General features: G+C 40.4%; 1 protein-coding gene across 3 annotated transcripts in view; it reads right to left on the reverse strand.

The window, feature by feature from the left end:
• The window catches only part of LOC111875580 (DNA polymerase zeta catalytic subunit), a 156,311-nt gene that overhangs the window by 13,472 nt on the left and 126,116 nt on the right, over nt 1-16,723 (reverse strand). For all 3 annotated transcript variants that reach the window (XM_033755866.1, XM_023871931.2, XM_033755865.1), the window contains one exon: nt 5,360-5,520. In XM_033755866.1, the coding sequence (XP_033611757.1) occupies nt 5,360-5,520 (161 nt within the window). The remainder of the gene's footprint in view (nt 1-5,359; nt 5,521-16,723) is intronic.

Raw genomic sequence — 16,723 nt, forward strand, 5'->3', positions numbered from 1 at the left:
CGGTACCTGTCACATAACTGCCTTCTGTGTTGTCCATGCTGAGGCTAAATTAAGGAAGAGCGAACACTATTCAGTAGTTAGTAGTGAGTATTGAGCCAGTAACCAGTTAAGTGCATTCTAGTGTTTGTGATACTGCCAATGGCAGTAATTGTGGGATTGTAAATTGTGTGACTGTAATAGTGAATGCACAATAAATTCGCTATATCAAATACCAGGTGAAGTTATTTGTCGTGGTATACACACAACACATGACAATAACAGCAAAACAAGTTACTTTTAAGAATCCTAGGAAAACCAATTGGGAGTCATAGAAGGACAACCTAAAGGTGATTCTGGAGATTATTTTGTGAAGTATATGCAAGATAAGGGACACAGATCAGTCTGTTGACCAGTTGCAATGGGCCATTATCTTGTCCTATTATCATAATTGCCCAGCCAAGACCGCTCGCTTACCAAGGAATGCACCTTGGTGGAATAAAAAGCTGAGTGGGCTAAGAGTTAAAACAAGAAAGCTATTTAATACAGCAAGCAGAACAGGGCTGTGGGACATGTACAAGGAAACCCTCAACTCTTACAATAGAGAGATAAGGAAAGCCAAATGATCCTCATGGAGGAGGTACTGCCAGGAGATCAATAATGTAGTGGGCAGTCAGACTCATGAGGGTCATGGCAAAACAGGCGACCAACAAGATCAGTACTATCAAGCTGCCTGATGGTAAGTATACCGAAACTGGAGAAGGATGCTGAAGGAACTATTCAGAGTTCACTTCCCTGATCCGAAGCTAATTGATGATTCAGGTGATGGGCGGGTCCAGCAGAACCTGGGAGTATGTAGGCACATAATCAACAGGGGAGACTGGAACCTGGCCGGTCGGGTAATCAATCAATCAAAAATGAGATGTGCGTTAGGTACCTTCAAATAATTTAAGTCTGCAGAAACAGATTAAATTTATCCAGCACTTCTGCAGCAAGGGATGGAACATTTAGTCCCACACCTATGCTGCGTGGCACATGGGTTTATACCTATGGCCTGGAGGCAAGTCAAAGTGATATTTATACAGAAGCCTGGGAAACTTGATTATACCAAGGCTAAGGCTTATTGTCCTATCAGACTGTCATCTTTCCTTATGAAAACAATGGAGAAAGTAGTAGATAGACATATTAGGGATGGTGCATTGAAATTTTATTCTCTGCAATGAAACCAACAAGCTTACCAAATAGGTAAATCCATTGAAAACTACACTGCATAATGAGGTTACATGCATAGAAAATGCCATCGAATACAATGATATTGTTCTTTGAGCATTCCTTGACGTAGAGGGGACCTTTGACAGAACCTAATTTGACACAATAAAACAGGCTGCTGAAAGGCATGGCATTGAGCCCACAATATGCAGATGGATCTGTGCTATGCTGCAAAGCAGGAATATAACTGCTATATTGTCTGGAGATCCTGAGAGCATCTGTGGTGAGAGGGTGTCTGCAGGGAGGTGTTCTCTCCCCTCTGCCGTGGAGCCTGGTAGTGGATGATCTTCTTTGGGAGCTCAACAGAAAAGGTCATTACACAGTAGGATATGCTAATGAAATAGGAATCCTAATAAATGGGAAATTCCCTTACACTGTGTCAGAGGTCTTATAAACAGCCCTGCACACAGTTCAACAGGGGTGCAAAAGAACAAACTTGCCTATCAATCCAAACAAGATGGTAATTATACTCTTTACTAGGAGGAGAAATATCTAGGGTCTTAATGAACCAATCCTCTTCAGGCAAGCGATCCAGCTATCCAGTGAAGTCAAGTACCTTGGAATAACGTTAGACAAGGGACTAACATGGAAAAAAACAGCTGGGCAAGGCTATTAACAAGGCCTTTAAGGCCTTCTGGACATACAGGGGCACATTCTGAAAAACCTAGGGACTGAAACCAATGGTGATGTATTGGATATACACTGCTGTATTAAGACCCATAATCACCTATGCTGCCACTGAATGGTGGCCTAGCGTTAAACTCGCAAGTCAGGCAGAACTTAGCAAACTGCAAAGGACAGCCTGCTACAGAATTATGGGAGAAATGAGAACAGCTGCAATGAAAATCCTACTAGGACTCCTCCCACTGCATATGCAGATGGAAGCAGAGGCCAAGTTAGAAAACTACAGATTACATTACAATGATCAATGGAGACTTAATCTGAAGGTTTTGGACATGCATACATGACTCAGGACATTAAACAGGAACCCATCCTACAGGTGGGATGTGATAAAATGCTACCAAAACATGTCTATGGTAAACCCTTCATGATCAGAATTCATGATAGAAGTGAATGGAGAGAGGGATTTCAACCCAATAGAAAGGTGGGACTAATCTGTTATACAGATGGTTCCAAGACAAAGGAACACACCGGAGCTAGAGTGTATTGTAATGGAACAGGGCAGAAACGTAGTTTCAGTCTTGATCGTTATACAACAGTATTCCAGGCAGAAGTGTACGCCATTAAGGCATGTGCAGTTGATAATTTAGATAGAAACTACAAAAATAGGAATATCTATATTCTATCAGGTAGTCAAGCTGCAATCAAAGCACTTGGCACACACCAATTCACTTCAAAATTGGTTTGGGATTGCCACCAAGCCCTCATACAACTGGTCAGACATAAGAGAGTACAACTGATATAGGTGCCAGGTCATGAGAGTATTGCTGGGAATGAAACCGCAGATCACCTGGCAAGAACAGGCTCTGAACAGCCGTTCACAGGACCTCAACCAGCTTGCGGCATCTCAATTTCAGTTGACAAGAAATCGATCAGGGATTGGACTGACAGAAATAAAAAAAAACACTGGGAATCCACAACTGGACTCAAACAGACAAAAGGACCCATTAAAATTAAACAGAGATCAACTAAGATGGGTGGTAGGATTACTTACTGGACACTGCCACCTAAAAGGACACCTTTCAAAACTGGGACTGACAGAGGACCCAACTTGTGAAAGGTGCCTACAAGAAGATGAATCAGCCACACACATCTTATGTGATTGTGTGGCTGTAGCTTACCTGAGATATTGCCACCTGGGTCAATTCTCCATTGAACCAAATGATTTATATGACGCCCCCATAAGCAAAGTCCTACATTTCATTTGAAGTGTAGGATTAATAAAGAGTTAATCCATAGGGGAAGCACAATAGATCATTGAAGGTCACAGTGGGAGGGCCAGTTTTTATGGCTCACACCTCATACTCATACTCATGATGGATCCACGTCTAGGACTGTCTTTCACTGACAGTTTGAGAATGTATTTAATCGCACTAATGGGGAAGCTCTGGTGGAGTCATGCATCTACTCGCCATCTGCAGCCAGGTCATCAGGGGTTTTTAAATGACTGTCAAGCTACCAAGTGCACTGGTTTACCCTAAAAGTTGGTGCAACAAGGGCATAAAGTTCAAAAGCCAAACTTTGTACTTACGTTTTCAACTGTCCAATTCTTGGGGCAACTCAACACTGTCAGTGAAACTGTGGTAGTCTTCAATACCAGACATACTGACTCACAGTCTGTCCATCAAGGAAAGAACCATTCTTGAAATGGTTTCTCAGAGTATGGTAAGTTACACATATTGCCTAAGTTTTTTGTAATTTGGAAATATACTGTGAATATAACCAGGGTCACTTTCAGCTTATTCTGATGCTCCACTTCATTGGTTCTTTTGGATTATAGGTTTCAAAAACTATTTTGTGCTTGAACCCAACTGTTCATTCATCTATTACAATGTTTCTACCTGGCATAAAATTTTTCTGAAATTGTTTCTCCATATGTTTTATCACCCGATGTACATTCTTGTCCTTTTGATGGCCTCATTGTTTTATTTGGTGGCATCATTTCTCCACATGCATCATCGTCCATTGTCACAACTTCCAGATGGCAGGAGGAGGCAGATAAAACATTCATGCATGACTTGCTATAGTCTACAGTGCCAACTAGTGACATATGATGAAAATATGACAGCAGAAACACGATACAAACTTTGTTGATAGTATATCGACATTTGTCCACCTAAAGGGTTAAACTGTTGACATTCTACATAGTGTCCAAATCTAAACGACATATGAGGATATCATTCGGGTGTGGAAGGACAATTACGGAGACCACGAGACTACTAGTTACAACTGGAAACCTGGAAGTTACTAAGTGGTGAGAGTTTGCAGCAGGCATGGAGCATTTGGACCATCAGCCCTTGCACGGTTATGCGAGAATTTCAGAGGGGTTGTTGATGCAGTGAAGGGCCAGGAAGTGAAACAGTGCCTACAGATGGGCAATGAGGCTCATCAGTGAAGCCCTTAAAAAGTCACTGAAGCTAGATACTGCAAAGTGGCAACCAGACAACTAGCAAAGCTGTGAGAGGTAAGAACTGGAGCCCTTATGAGTACATGGTAGCCAGTGACTATGTTGCAACACTGGACAACCCATATGCTAGCAGTGCAGGGATACTGGGCATCTAAGAAAAGATTGTAAACAAAGACATTGATAAGGAGGCTGACCAGCACTTCGGAAACAAGCAGGATCTGGCATCATCACCCTAATCTTGCTTCACACTCAACATATTAGCCAAGAGGAGTGATGGCAGCTTAATCACAGAGGGTTGGATGAAGGAAAATAGATGCCATTTGAACATCAACACTGGGGTGCCTGTGACAATGGCTTGACCTGACGTAACTGCACGATTGCTGAAGAGGAAGCAGAATCAGCCACACATTCTGCAAATGGCTTCCAGAATTCTCCGTCTTAATGGACGCACAGACAGAGCTGGTTGGTGTGGAGTGTGCTGTGAATTTTGGTGCTCACTGCAAAGATCACATATGAATTCTGAGGCTGATGTCCTGTGAGCTTATGATGTGGCAGTGGATTTGAACCACAGTGTACTAGGACTGGACCAAGAAGAAGTGTTACTATGAAATTCCTGAGCCTGCTTGCATCTTCCTTCCTGATGCTGGCTTCCAATGTTATATTAACAACTACAAACACTGGAATGGTGTGAAAACCCTGAGGACATATGAAGCAATTTAACATAGTCAGAATGTATACCAAGGAAATAAGGCTCAGAAAAAAAGTAACTAGGTGAGATTTGATGGTCTCATTGCAGTGACTATGAACAGTTCCGTTTTCAAGGATAACTAACTCTGTGGAAGAGAGTCATTCTTAAGAAGCTGATAGGTACTCAGGTCATAAAAAATTCTCTTCCTCTGAAGGAACCCAAAGTTTCATTAGCATTCACACAGAAATTAAATTATATTGCACAATTATTAATTTTAATCCTTGCTAGTCTTACCCTACAGACTGAATAATTTAATTGAACATTTCAATCTCACTTACCTCATAACCACCTAAAATGTCTGGGTCCCACTTCTTTACACACTTCACTAGTTCATGGACCAGAGATGCTTCATCTTCCACATAAGTGACTTTACAGTTTTCATTCATATTGAGTAGAGGGATCTTAACATCTCCATCCAAAGTATACACCACAATTACAGCTGAAAGAATAACAGTTATTACTGCCACAAAACAAGACATCTGAAAAGTTTTTACAACTCACACAGCAATTAGCAACACTACTTCAAATTTCTATAAAATAAACATGTATTTGAATGCATTTCATTCAGCAAATCATAACTTTCTTGATTCCATCAGAATAAAATGGTTGCAGATCCAGAATATGCCTAATATGGTGATTACTTAAATGGATAATGTCATGTGATTCCATCCACATGACCAGTGTTGTTAGCCTGTCCTGACTATACTTAGTATTAAGATGGATGACTAAATTTCCTTTCAGAAAACATGTATTCAAAGTCATTCATCATGGACTCTGGTAAAAATGATTGGATATGCCAGCTTTATGAAATAAGACATACTAACTGTGAATTCGTGTTTATAAACTGATTATTTTTTAGGAAACCAAGCAAGTATTTTTTAACACTTTTGCATTATGCCCAATACTTTCAGTTATGTCACTCACTCACCCACTCATGGAGCTCGGCCCTACTTGAGAAGCCCCCATTTGTGTAGCTATTCAAGAACTTCACAGCATTTTATGGAACCCAAAGGTTCATTACTGTGTTCACAAGAGCCCTCCACTGGTCCCTATCCTCAGCCAGATCTATCCAATCCATTCCATTCTGTCCCTCTAAGATCCAATATTGTGACATGTTGAGCTATGGATCACCCCTACCTCCCCAGCGGTACGTGGCGGTAACGTAACGCTCGCGTTACTACAGTAATAGGTGAGTTCCCGCCCCGCCACTCCCCTCCGCGGTGACGTAACGCGCAACGCTACGTACCCGTAATCAACTTCCTACTGTGATGTGGCACTCATTACGCAATCGACAAGCACTGCAGCTATATAAGTGAGCTTCACAGCAGCTACCGGTCAGTTGTACTGAGTCAGTCAGTCCTCGAGCTACCACCGAGTTAGTTCTGAGTTAGCCAGCAACCAGTCAGTTGTATTGTGGCATTTGGAATGTACTAGTTGTGATACTGTAGATAGCAGTAATCGTAAATCTGTAATTTGGGTGACTGTAGGTGCGAATGTGAAATAAAATTCGCTATACCAAATACATCGTGAAGTTATTTGTCGCGATATACGCCCGATACGCGTTACACTGGTGTCAGAAGTGGGACCAGTAACATAGACACGTTACAATATTAACATTATTCACCCAACTATGCCTTGATCTTCCCAGTGGCTTTCCCAGCAATATCATACATGCACTCCTCTTCTCCCCCATTTGTGCTACATGCCCAGTTCATCTCATCCTCCTCAACCTGATCATTCTAATTATACCTGGAGAAGAGTACAAGTTATGAAGCTCTGCATTATGCAGTTTTCTCCAACTTGTTGCTTCGTGTTTCTTTGGTCCAAACATTCTCAACATCCTGTTCCCAAACACCATCAGTCTATGTAAGTTTTGAGGTTTTCACAGCGATGACTATGAAGAAAGTCATCTTCTGGGTTTTGGCACCGTGTATTCTTCGTTTTGGCCGACGTTTTGGAGGAACGTCGGCCAAAACGAAGAATACACAGTGCCAAAACCCAGAAGACGACTTTCTTCACCATCAGTCTATGTTCCTCCCTTAATGTTAGAGACCAAGTTTGACACCCATACAGAACCATAGGCAAAATATGTTATTGTATACTCTAATTTTCGTGTTTTTAGACACCAGACGAGAAGACAAAAGGTTCTGGATTGAATGGTAGGAAGCATAACCCACGTTCCATCTCCTCTTAATATTCTCCTGAATCAAGTTTTGGTTTGTTGGAGTCATTCCCAAATATCTGAACTATGCCTCATTTTCAAAACATATTACCCATCTTCATGTCATGATTTTGCTCTGCATTTTGGTGATGAGACAGCAACATATACTTAGTTTTTTCTGAGTTTACATCTGGACCAAGCTCCTTATTAGAGTCAATTAAAGTTTGTGTGTTTTTCTTTATGGGATCTATATTATCATCCATTCATTCACATCATCATAGACCAATAGCTGATGTGTCCCATTTAATTTCAGTCAAAACTGGTTTTCCTGGATCTTCCTAATGGCATATTCTAAAGCAAAGTTGAAAAGGAGTGGAGATAAAGCATCTCCTTGTCTTAGACCATTCTGGCTAGGATATTTACGCGACAAATGATCACCTATATGGACTTTACCATACATTTTGTTTAACCACGTTTTAATTAGCCTAACTAGTTTCATGGGTACCCCAAACTCTATCAGAATATTGTACAATACTTCCTTCTTAACTGAATCATAGGCTTTCTTGAAGTCTATGAATAGCTGATGTACTGTCTCATTGTACTAATATTTTTTCTTCAATATCTGGCAAATGCAAAAGATATGATCAGTAATTCATCTGTTACGTCAATCCCACACTCATGAATATATTCAGAAGAATACATTACATTCTTGATAAAATTCAAGAGAAGCTTATGAAGCAGTGCAATTTTAGAAAATGCATATAGCTGGTTGAAAAATTAGCTATATCTCTAAGGAAAGAATATTTTATTTTAATATAAACATATGACAAAAACAGCAGCAGGCCAAACCATCACACACCTGAAACATTTTGAATGCTGCCTGCTTCATATTGGTTTCTTGCTTGGCTTACTCTTCAACCCATAACATGGAGGCAATATGTTCCTCCCAAACATCAGATGGCATTCAACAGACAACAGGTCATCATATCTCAAAAGATTGGACTCTTCATAACAATCTGTCAGGACTTCAAATCCTAAATATATATTAATGGTTCTTTAAAAAAATATTTTAGTTTCAGATGTCTGTAAATGGGAATGGTAATTAGGTAACTGACAATTTCATTCAGAATGTCACATACAACCATGTGGAAAATTCTTTAAGGGAATTAGAAAGAATTAAATACAAAACACATACCATTCCTGATAATTTGAAGTTCCCAAATAATTCTATGAAGTAAGCAGTTGTCATGATTGTAGAGGCTGTATTCACAAAAATCGCATACAACTCTCATGTCCCTCGAACATGAGACTAGTAAACTGTAATTACAGAGTGTTCAGCCATAGAGGAAACCTGAGAGCAGTGTAGAGCAGTGTGACTACTGTGCCACTTCCGACTATGTGAGAGTGCAGTCGTATCGCTGATTCCCTCATATCAGTTTCTGTACTTGCATACATTTATAAGAATACTGTAAAAAGATAACACAAACTTACTGTGCTTTGTAACAGGTGCTGGAAGTGACCCTCTTCTGCTTGCAAACATGCCTTGCATTGCATAATTAAATTAGGCGACACTTTCTGAAGTTGGTCCATGGTAACTGAACCAAGTATGCATGTTGCTTCATTCTGCAGAGCTTCAGTGCTGCAAGGGTTATTCTTGTAGGTTTTCCCTTTTTATTGTTTTTATTTTTATTATTATTATGCGCGACATCACTCAGCTCTAGCAACACTAAGGATTTGGCCAGCTCAACTGGATCTACATCTCTGCCTCCTGAAGATAAGCCTCGCCCTTCATTGAACACAGAGTACGCGATCTCCACTGTAAGTACCCAGCTCGAAGCTGTTTGCCAAAATGGTCAATCCACGCTGTACTTGATTGAGTCCCTAGCGAGCATGCTCAGCAAGTTAACTGAAGAGGTTGCCTACCTTAAAGATGATAACACATCCATGAAAGAGGAAATCAAGAGTCTGCATAGGCTTATTGTGGCCGCCCCTGGGCCTTATGCTGCAAGTGAACTACGCATTCCGCCTATGGTAACCAAGGACATGGTCACTACTCAACTTGTACAGTTAAGTGCCCCTAGCATCACCACCCTGCCTGTTTCTACTCTACCTGCTGTACCTGCTACTGCGACCTTGGCTGGATTGTCATACAGGGATGTTGTAGCAACTGGAAGTTCTCCCGCTGATGCCGAAGGCTTTAAAATTGTCAAGTACAAAATGAAGACCCAAGCCAAGCCCCCCCTGCAGATATAGCCACAGTCAGCACTGTCAGACATCGCAGGCAGCCGCTTATTGGGGTTCGTAATTCTCCACCCCTGCGTGTCATTGCGAAGAAGGAAAGGACGAAGGCACCTTTTGTGTCTAGATTTAGCCCCAAGGTCACTGCTGATTATGTACACAAGTCCCTCAAGGAGCAATTAAACTTTAAAAAAGTTGGTCTGCACCAGACTTAGAACTAAATTTAACACTTATGCATCCTTCCATATTACTGTTACTGAGGATGAATTTTCGCTAATCAGTGACATCGGTGTCTGGCCTTCACGATGCTTAATTGCCCCGTATTATGGTAAGCTTGCGCCTGATTAAGTATTTACCCCCAGCACATCCGAAGCTGGAGTGTCTGATGCTTCCATTAACCCAGCAGGTTAACAACATGGTAGATGGAGGCTGCTCAACATCCAATCATGGCTGATTACAATGACTCTAGCATGGATGGTTTGGTCATGTCTCATTTTAAGTCTGCCAGCTGTCTCAGAATATATTATCAAAATAAAAGAGGACTCCGGACGAAATATGTTGAATTTTATGATAATGTTTGTTCCACAGACTTTGACATTATCTGTCTGACTGAGACTTGGCTTAACGATTTGTGCTATGATTGCAATATATTTCCTAGTAGATATACTGTTTACCGGTCTGACTGGGTATCCACCAGCAAAGCTCGTGGTGGTGGTGTCTTAACAGCCATTCCCTCCAGCTTGGGTTCCTGCAGGCACAGGTATGATTTAGAACTCTGCTCTGAATGTGTATGGGTTGAGATTCCCACAGTTGACAGCCACAATTTGCTTACTGGCAACCACTATTTCTCTCCTGACACTCCACCGGGAGTCATTATTAATTATTTTCACCTTCTTGAAAACATGCTTGACACCAATAGCTTTCGCGTTGTTTCATGAGAAGACTTCAATATTCCTGGTTTTAACTGGGCACGTGGGTCACTTCTGCCCAACTGTCACTACTACACTAAACTTAAGAGGGATGCTATATACACCTCCGCATGTCTCCTTGGCCTTTGGCAGTGTGCTGTAGCTGTTGACAACCATAACTTACTTGACTTAGTCTTCTCTAATCTTACCAATCCAAAGCCTGGTCCTTCTTACTCTGATTTGGTCAAGCCTGATCCATATCACCCTCCCTTAATTATTGATGTCCACCTTCCACATATTACCTATAACCATGATTATAAGTTCAGTCATCGACAATTCGCCGCCGGCAATTATACTCTGCTTTACAACACCCTATCTGCATGCAATTGGTCAGGAGTATATGAAGCTACTTCTGCTGATGATGCAGTTGCCAGCCTAAATGCTACTGTTCAAGCTGCCATGGAAGAGGCAATTCCTCGCTGCCATACTCACAAATCTAAATTCCCTTTCTGGTAATCTAGTTCCTTAAGGTACATTGGTAAGAAAAATTACTTTCACTGTCACCTTACAAAGAAACAAACAGATTACTATTATAACAAATTCATTATCTATCGTAAGCTTGTTAAAAGCACTATCAAAACCGACAGGCTTCGGTGGCTGAAGTCAATAGACAACGACCTGAAACCACAACCTCAGCGTCTCTGGAAATACGTGTCTTCTTTCAGTAAACATACTTTAGGTTGCATTCAGCTTCAAGTTGATGGTGTACATTTAGATGAACCTACTGCAGTGGCTGATACTTTTGCCAAACATTTTCAATCTCTCTATAATACCCATTGTCCTATAGACCTTCCCCCTCTTTCGCAACCTACTGAATTCCTGTCTCTTGCACCTATTTCTGATGCGGATGTCTACAAGGGCATTAAGAGACTAAAACCTTCTAAATCTGTCGGACCTGATGATATCCCAGGGTTTGTCATAAAAGGCTGTTCAGCAATTTTTATTCATTTATTTAGGCATATATTCAATTTCAACCTGTGTCAGCTGCAATTCCATACTGCATGGAAGGAAGCGACTATTGTGCCTGTATTCAAAAGAGGGAATCCTGCCTGTGTGAGTAACTACAGACCCATTACCCTTCTCAATAACTTCTCTAAGCTCCTTGAATTCATTATTCACAATCTTATTTCGCATTACATTAAACTTCATCCCAACCAGCATGGCTTCACCAAATTCAAATCCACAGCCATTAATCTGGTATCCTTCTTAGATATTATGACCCCTGTTGTCTGCAGTCAGCATCAGGCTGATGCTGTCTATTTTGATTTTTCTAGTGCCTTTGACCTCGTGCCCCACACTTCGCTCGTGCATAAGCTCAGCTCCCTTGGATTTTCCGATGGATACCTTAACAGGCTTGGCAGTTACCTAGCTAACAGGAGATCTTGGGTCCACGTGTCTGATGCTCTCTCCCGGCCTCTTAGAGTAACTTCCGGTGTGCTGCAAGGCTCTGCCCTGGGGCCCCTTCTTTTTAATGTATTCATTAATGACCTCTGTAACTCAAAAAGTCACTCCCATTTTCTAACCTTTCCTGATGATATCAAAATGTTTCGCATCATAGACACTCCGCAGGATTACCTCTTACTTCATAACGACATTCATCATGTCAGTGACTGGTGCTCTGCCAACTCCACGAGTATTAATATCAACAAAACGCATGTTATGTCATACTCAAGGAAGACTAATGTCCTGCTCTATGGGTATCAGCTTTGTCATACTGCTATTACATGCACCAGTTGTGTTAAGGACCTAGGTGTTTTCTTTGATTCTAAATTGTATTTTCACAATCATGTTGATTTTTTATATTCCGAATGTATAAAGCTCCAAGGTCTTATACGCTCAATAACTTTAAGATTTGCTTCTCTTGACTGTTTATATGTGCTGTATCTTACACTAGTCAGGTCCAAGTTGGAATATGCCTCAGTAGCTTGGAATTCTATCACGTCTACTCACACCGCAAAACTTGAGCGCATTCAGAAAAAGTTTGCATCTGTCTGTTTCTATCATTACTTCCTTCATAGCTCCTATAGTTATACATCTACCTTAGAGAGACTAAGATTGCACCCTCTAAGTCTGCATAGACATCTTCTTGATGCACTCCTCTTCATTCAGGTTTATCGTGGCCTTAAATGCTGCTCCTCCATTCTGGATAATGCTAGTCTTCGTGTTCCTACTTGCCACGTTCAAGACTTCTCTACCTTTAGCATTCGTCCCTCAAAAATACACTGTCCCTCTCCTCGGTGGGCCCTTGCTACCAATGTGGTGGGTAAAGCTCTCGACATATTTGCACATGGATCGGTTTCTCTGAATCATATTTTACAAGCATGTACCAAACCTTTTACAGTGTTACTGGATTAGTGTTGTCATTTACTACAAATGTGTATACCTTGGCTAACTTCAATTTTCTTATGTAATTCGTATTAATTTATTAGACTTGTTATTAATTTTATGCTATCACTCCCAGATGTCTTATCTTAGTATCAAGTTGCTAATAGTATTAGCAACATTCATAATAATTCATAATTCATAAATGTATGTATTAAGTCTTCTTTAGATTTCTGCTCACTGATTTATTTCTGTCATATTTGTATTGTGTGTAATAATTTATCTGTATCTTTATATACTGGTGCTAACTTTGTAATTGGCCACTGTGCTGTTAAGTTATTGCACGTAAATAAACATGAATTGAATTGAATGGAATTGAATTATTTAACTGCAAATGGGTTTCAAGTGGTGGCAGTGGTACAACAATAAGATAACAGACAAATAACACACATAAACACGTTCAAACAAAAGACAGCACACAAACTATTAGTAGAAAAGTGAAACATACTATATAATAAAATAATAGAAATTAATACACAAATGGAAAAACTACCACATTATCACTTTTCCTGGATAGCATCTTTCCAAAAACAAAGATACCATGTATGCGAGGAGGTATCCGGAGGTAAACTACTCTCCAATCAGATCTCCGGGGAGGGAGGGGAGTGTTTCTAGAGGAAATGTCATTCAGGCATTACGACAAGAAAAACTTTGAAGATCAGAAGGAACATCACTGCTACAAGATTGGAACATGGAATGTAAGGACCTTGAATCAAGCAGGCAAATTGCAGAATTTGAAAACGGAAATGCATAAAAATGAGGTGTATATTCTAGGTGTCAGCGAAGTGCGGTGGAAAGGACAAGGTGAAATAAGAAGTGATTATACAGTGTATTATTCCAGAGGTGAACGGGCTTAAAGAGGTGTGGCAATAGTGGTGCATAAAAGTGTAGTGAGGAGTGTTGTTAAGAAGATTGTTTGTAATGACAGAATTATTGCTCTGAAGTTAAAGGCGTAAATGGTAGATATACTGATTATGCAAGTGTACATGCCAATATCAGAGTATGAAGATGATGAAGTGGAAAAAGTGTATGAAACAACTGAAGAAATTCTTCAGGAAGCTGGAAGAGGTGACACAAACAGCATCATATTAGGAGACTGGAATAGCACTGTTGGAGATGAATCATATCAGAATATTGTTGGATCACATGGACTAGGAACATGGAATCACAGGGGTCAAATGCTTATTGACTTTTGTGAAAGAAATGGACTGATTGTTACCAACACCTGGTTCAAGAAGCCAAAGAGGAGACTTTACACATGGAAGGCACCTGGGGATTGGAGGCAGCATCACCTGGACGACATCCTCGTGAAACATCGATTCAGAAACAGGGTGAAGGTTGTGAAGACGCTGCCTGGGGCAGATATTCACTCTGACCACAACTTACTGGTTGCCAAGTTTTGAATCAGGTTAAAGAAAATTATAAGATTCCAAAAGGGCAGAGCTAGATGGGATTTTGAGAAGTTATCTGCTTAAAGACAAAGCATGCAGGAGACCCTACAAGAGAACTCACTGCAACTGAAAGTGAACACAGAAATGCTGAAGTGCAGTGGAACAATATACGAGTAAAAGAATGCATGTCAGATACTATTAGTGATTTGGTTGGTAAAGTTGAGAAGATAGCAAGAAAACCATGGGTTACACAGGAGATGATGAGTAAAATGGAGGAGCGAAAGAAATGGAAGAATGTAAACAATGAAGAATGCAGGAGGAAATACAGGAGACTGAGGAATTAATTGAAGAGAGCCACAGTCAGGACTAAAAAGAATATCTTGAGATGATATGTAATGAGATTATAGAATTTCAAAGAACAGGACGTTATGATTTGATGTAAATGAAGACAAAAGAACTAGAATGGAAAGAGATTCATGGGATTCAAAATACTGGCATCGAAGACTCCCAGGGGAATAGAATAGTAGATCAGAGGCAAGTGCTGAAAATTTGGGAATATTATATTACAGAACTATATGATCAACCTAATCGGCCAGAAACCTTAGAAGTTGAACCGGAAGAAGAAGTAGATACAGACGAGAAAGGACCATATATTTTACAAAGTGAGGTGGAAAAAGCTATCAAGGAAATGAGGAAGGGAAAGGCTACAGGAGATGATGATGTACCTGGAGATGTGCTCAAGTTACTGGGAGAAGGTGGTTTGAAAACACTGACAAAACTAATGAACACCATATATGAAAGTGGGGAGTGGCCCAAGGACTTTACAGAAGTGACAATGATTGCCTTAAAGAAAAAGACAAAAGCTACAAAATGCAGTGACCATCGCACAATAAGCCTTATGACAAATACAGCAAAGATAATAGCAAACATACTTAAAAGAAGAATTGAAAGGAATTAGAGGATATACTTGGAGAGGATCAGTTTGGATTTAGAAGAGGAAAAGGAACCAGGGATGCAATTGGGATGATGAGATTTATAGCAGAACGAACTTTGGAGATAGATGAAGAACTGTGTGCTTGCGTTACAGACTGGCAGAAGCCATTTGACCATGAAAATTGGACCAAATTAATGCAGATCCTAAAAGAAACAGGTATCAATTGGCGGGAAAGAAGATTGATTAGCAAACTGTACATGGATCAGAAAGTTTGAGTGCGACTAGACAAAGGGGAGACAAGAAGTGTGAAGATTGGAAGAGGAGTTCGACAAGGATGCTGTTTATCACCAATTCTGTTCAACTTGTACAGCGAATGCCTTACCAAGGAAGCTCTGGATGGGCTTGGAGACTTCAAATTAGGAGGGCAAATTATTCAAACTGTGAAATATGCAGATGACCTTGTGTTAATGGCTAAGGAAGAAACTGTGCTACAGGGTATGATTGATAGACTAATCAAAATTTGAAGGTGCTATGGCAAGGAAATGAATGTGGAAAAAACAAAAGCAATGAAAATTTCGAGACAACGAACCCCAGTCACAATAAAATAGACCAAAAACAACTGGAGAATGTGAAATGTCTTAAATATTTGGGTAGCTTGTTAACAGATGATGGAAGGTGTACTTGTGAAATTAATTCTAGGACTGCCATGGCAACAGCTGCATTTAGCAAGAAGAAGGATCTTTTTACCAGCAAATTGGACTTAAATTTGAGAAAGAAACTAGTGAAATGCTATATTTGGAGCATGGCTTTGTATGGGGCTGAAACTTGGACACTTAGGGCAGTAGATCAGAAACACCTGGAAAGCTCGAAATGTGGTGTTGGAGAAGGATGGAGAAGATCAGTTGGACCAATTCTGCGAGAAATGAAGAAGTGTTATTTAGAGCCAGTGAGCAGAGGAATATCCTACACGAAATAAGAAAACGGAAGGCTAATTGGATTGGTCATATTTTACGCAGTAACCGCCTTCTAAAAGAAGTTATTGAAGGAAAGATAGAAGGGCGGATAGAAGTGACAAGAAGACGAGGCAGAAGATGTAAGAAGATGCTGGATGACCCTGGGGACAGAAGAGGATATTCTCATTTGAAGGAGAAAGCTCTAGATCGCAATAAGTGGAGAAACACTTTTTGAAGAGACTGTGGACCTGTCGTCTGACAGATTACTGATGAATGAATACATATTCCTGTGTTCTAATTTTCCTTAATTTCGCTTTACTACACTTACGTAATCCTCCCATCCTTGACACTTTTCACTTCATTTTACTTCACTTCCACCCCACCTTCACTTTTTCTCATTTATCACTTTCCTAACCCTTTTCCTAAAATCACTTGGTTTGCAGGAGAGTCCTTAAAGCATCTGAAGGTAGTTGATTCCAGATCTGCATGGTCCTATTTACAAAGGTGTATTTTCTGATATCTGTCCGTTGCTTTCTGCTCCTAATTTTGTCATGATTGCCTCTGCTCAGACAGCATGACCTTTGTAATCTATCACCTATTGCCTTCCAGGCCCGT

Source organism: Cryptotermes secundus, unplaced genomic scaffold (genome assembly GCF_002891405.2).
Source record: "Cryptotermes secundus unplaced genomic scaffold, Csec_1.0 scaffold1950, whole genome shotgun sequence".
Classification (NCBI taxonomy): domain Eukaryota; kingdom Metazoa; phylum Arthropoda; class Insecta; order Blattodea; family Kalotermitidae; genus Cryptotermes; species Cryptotermes secundus.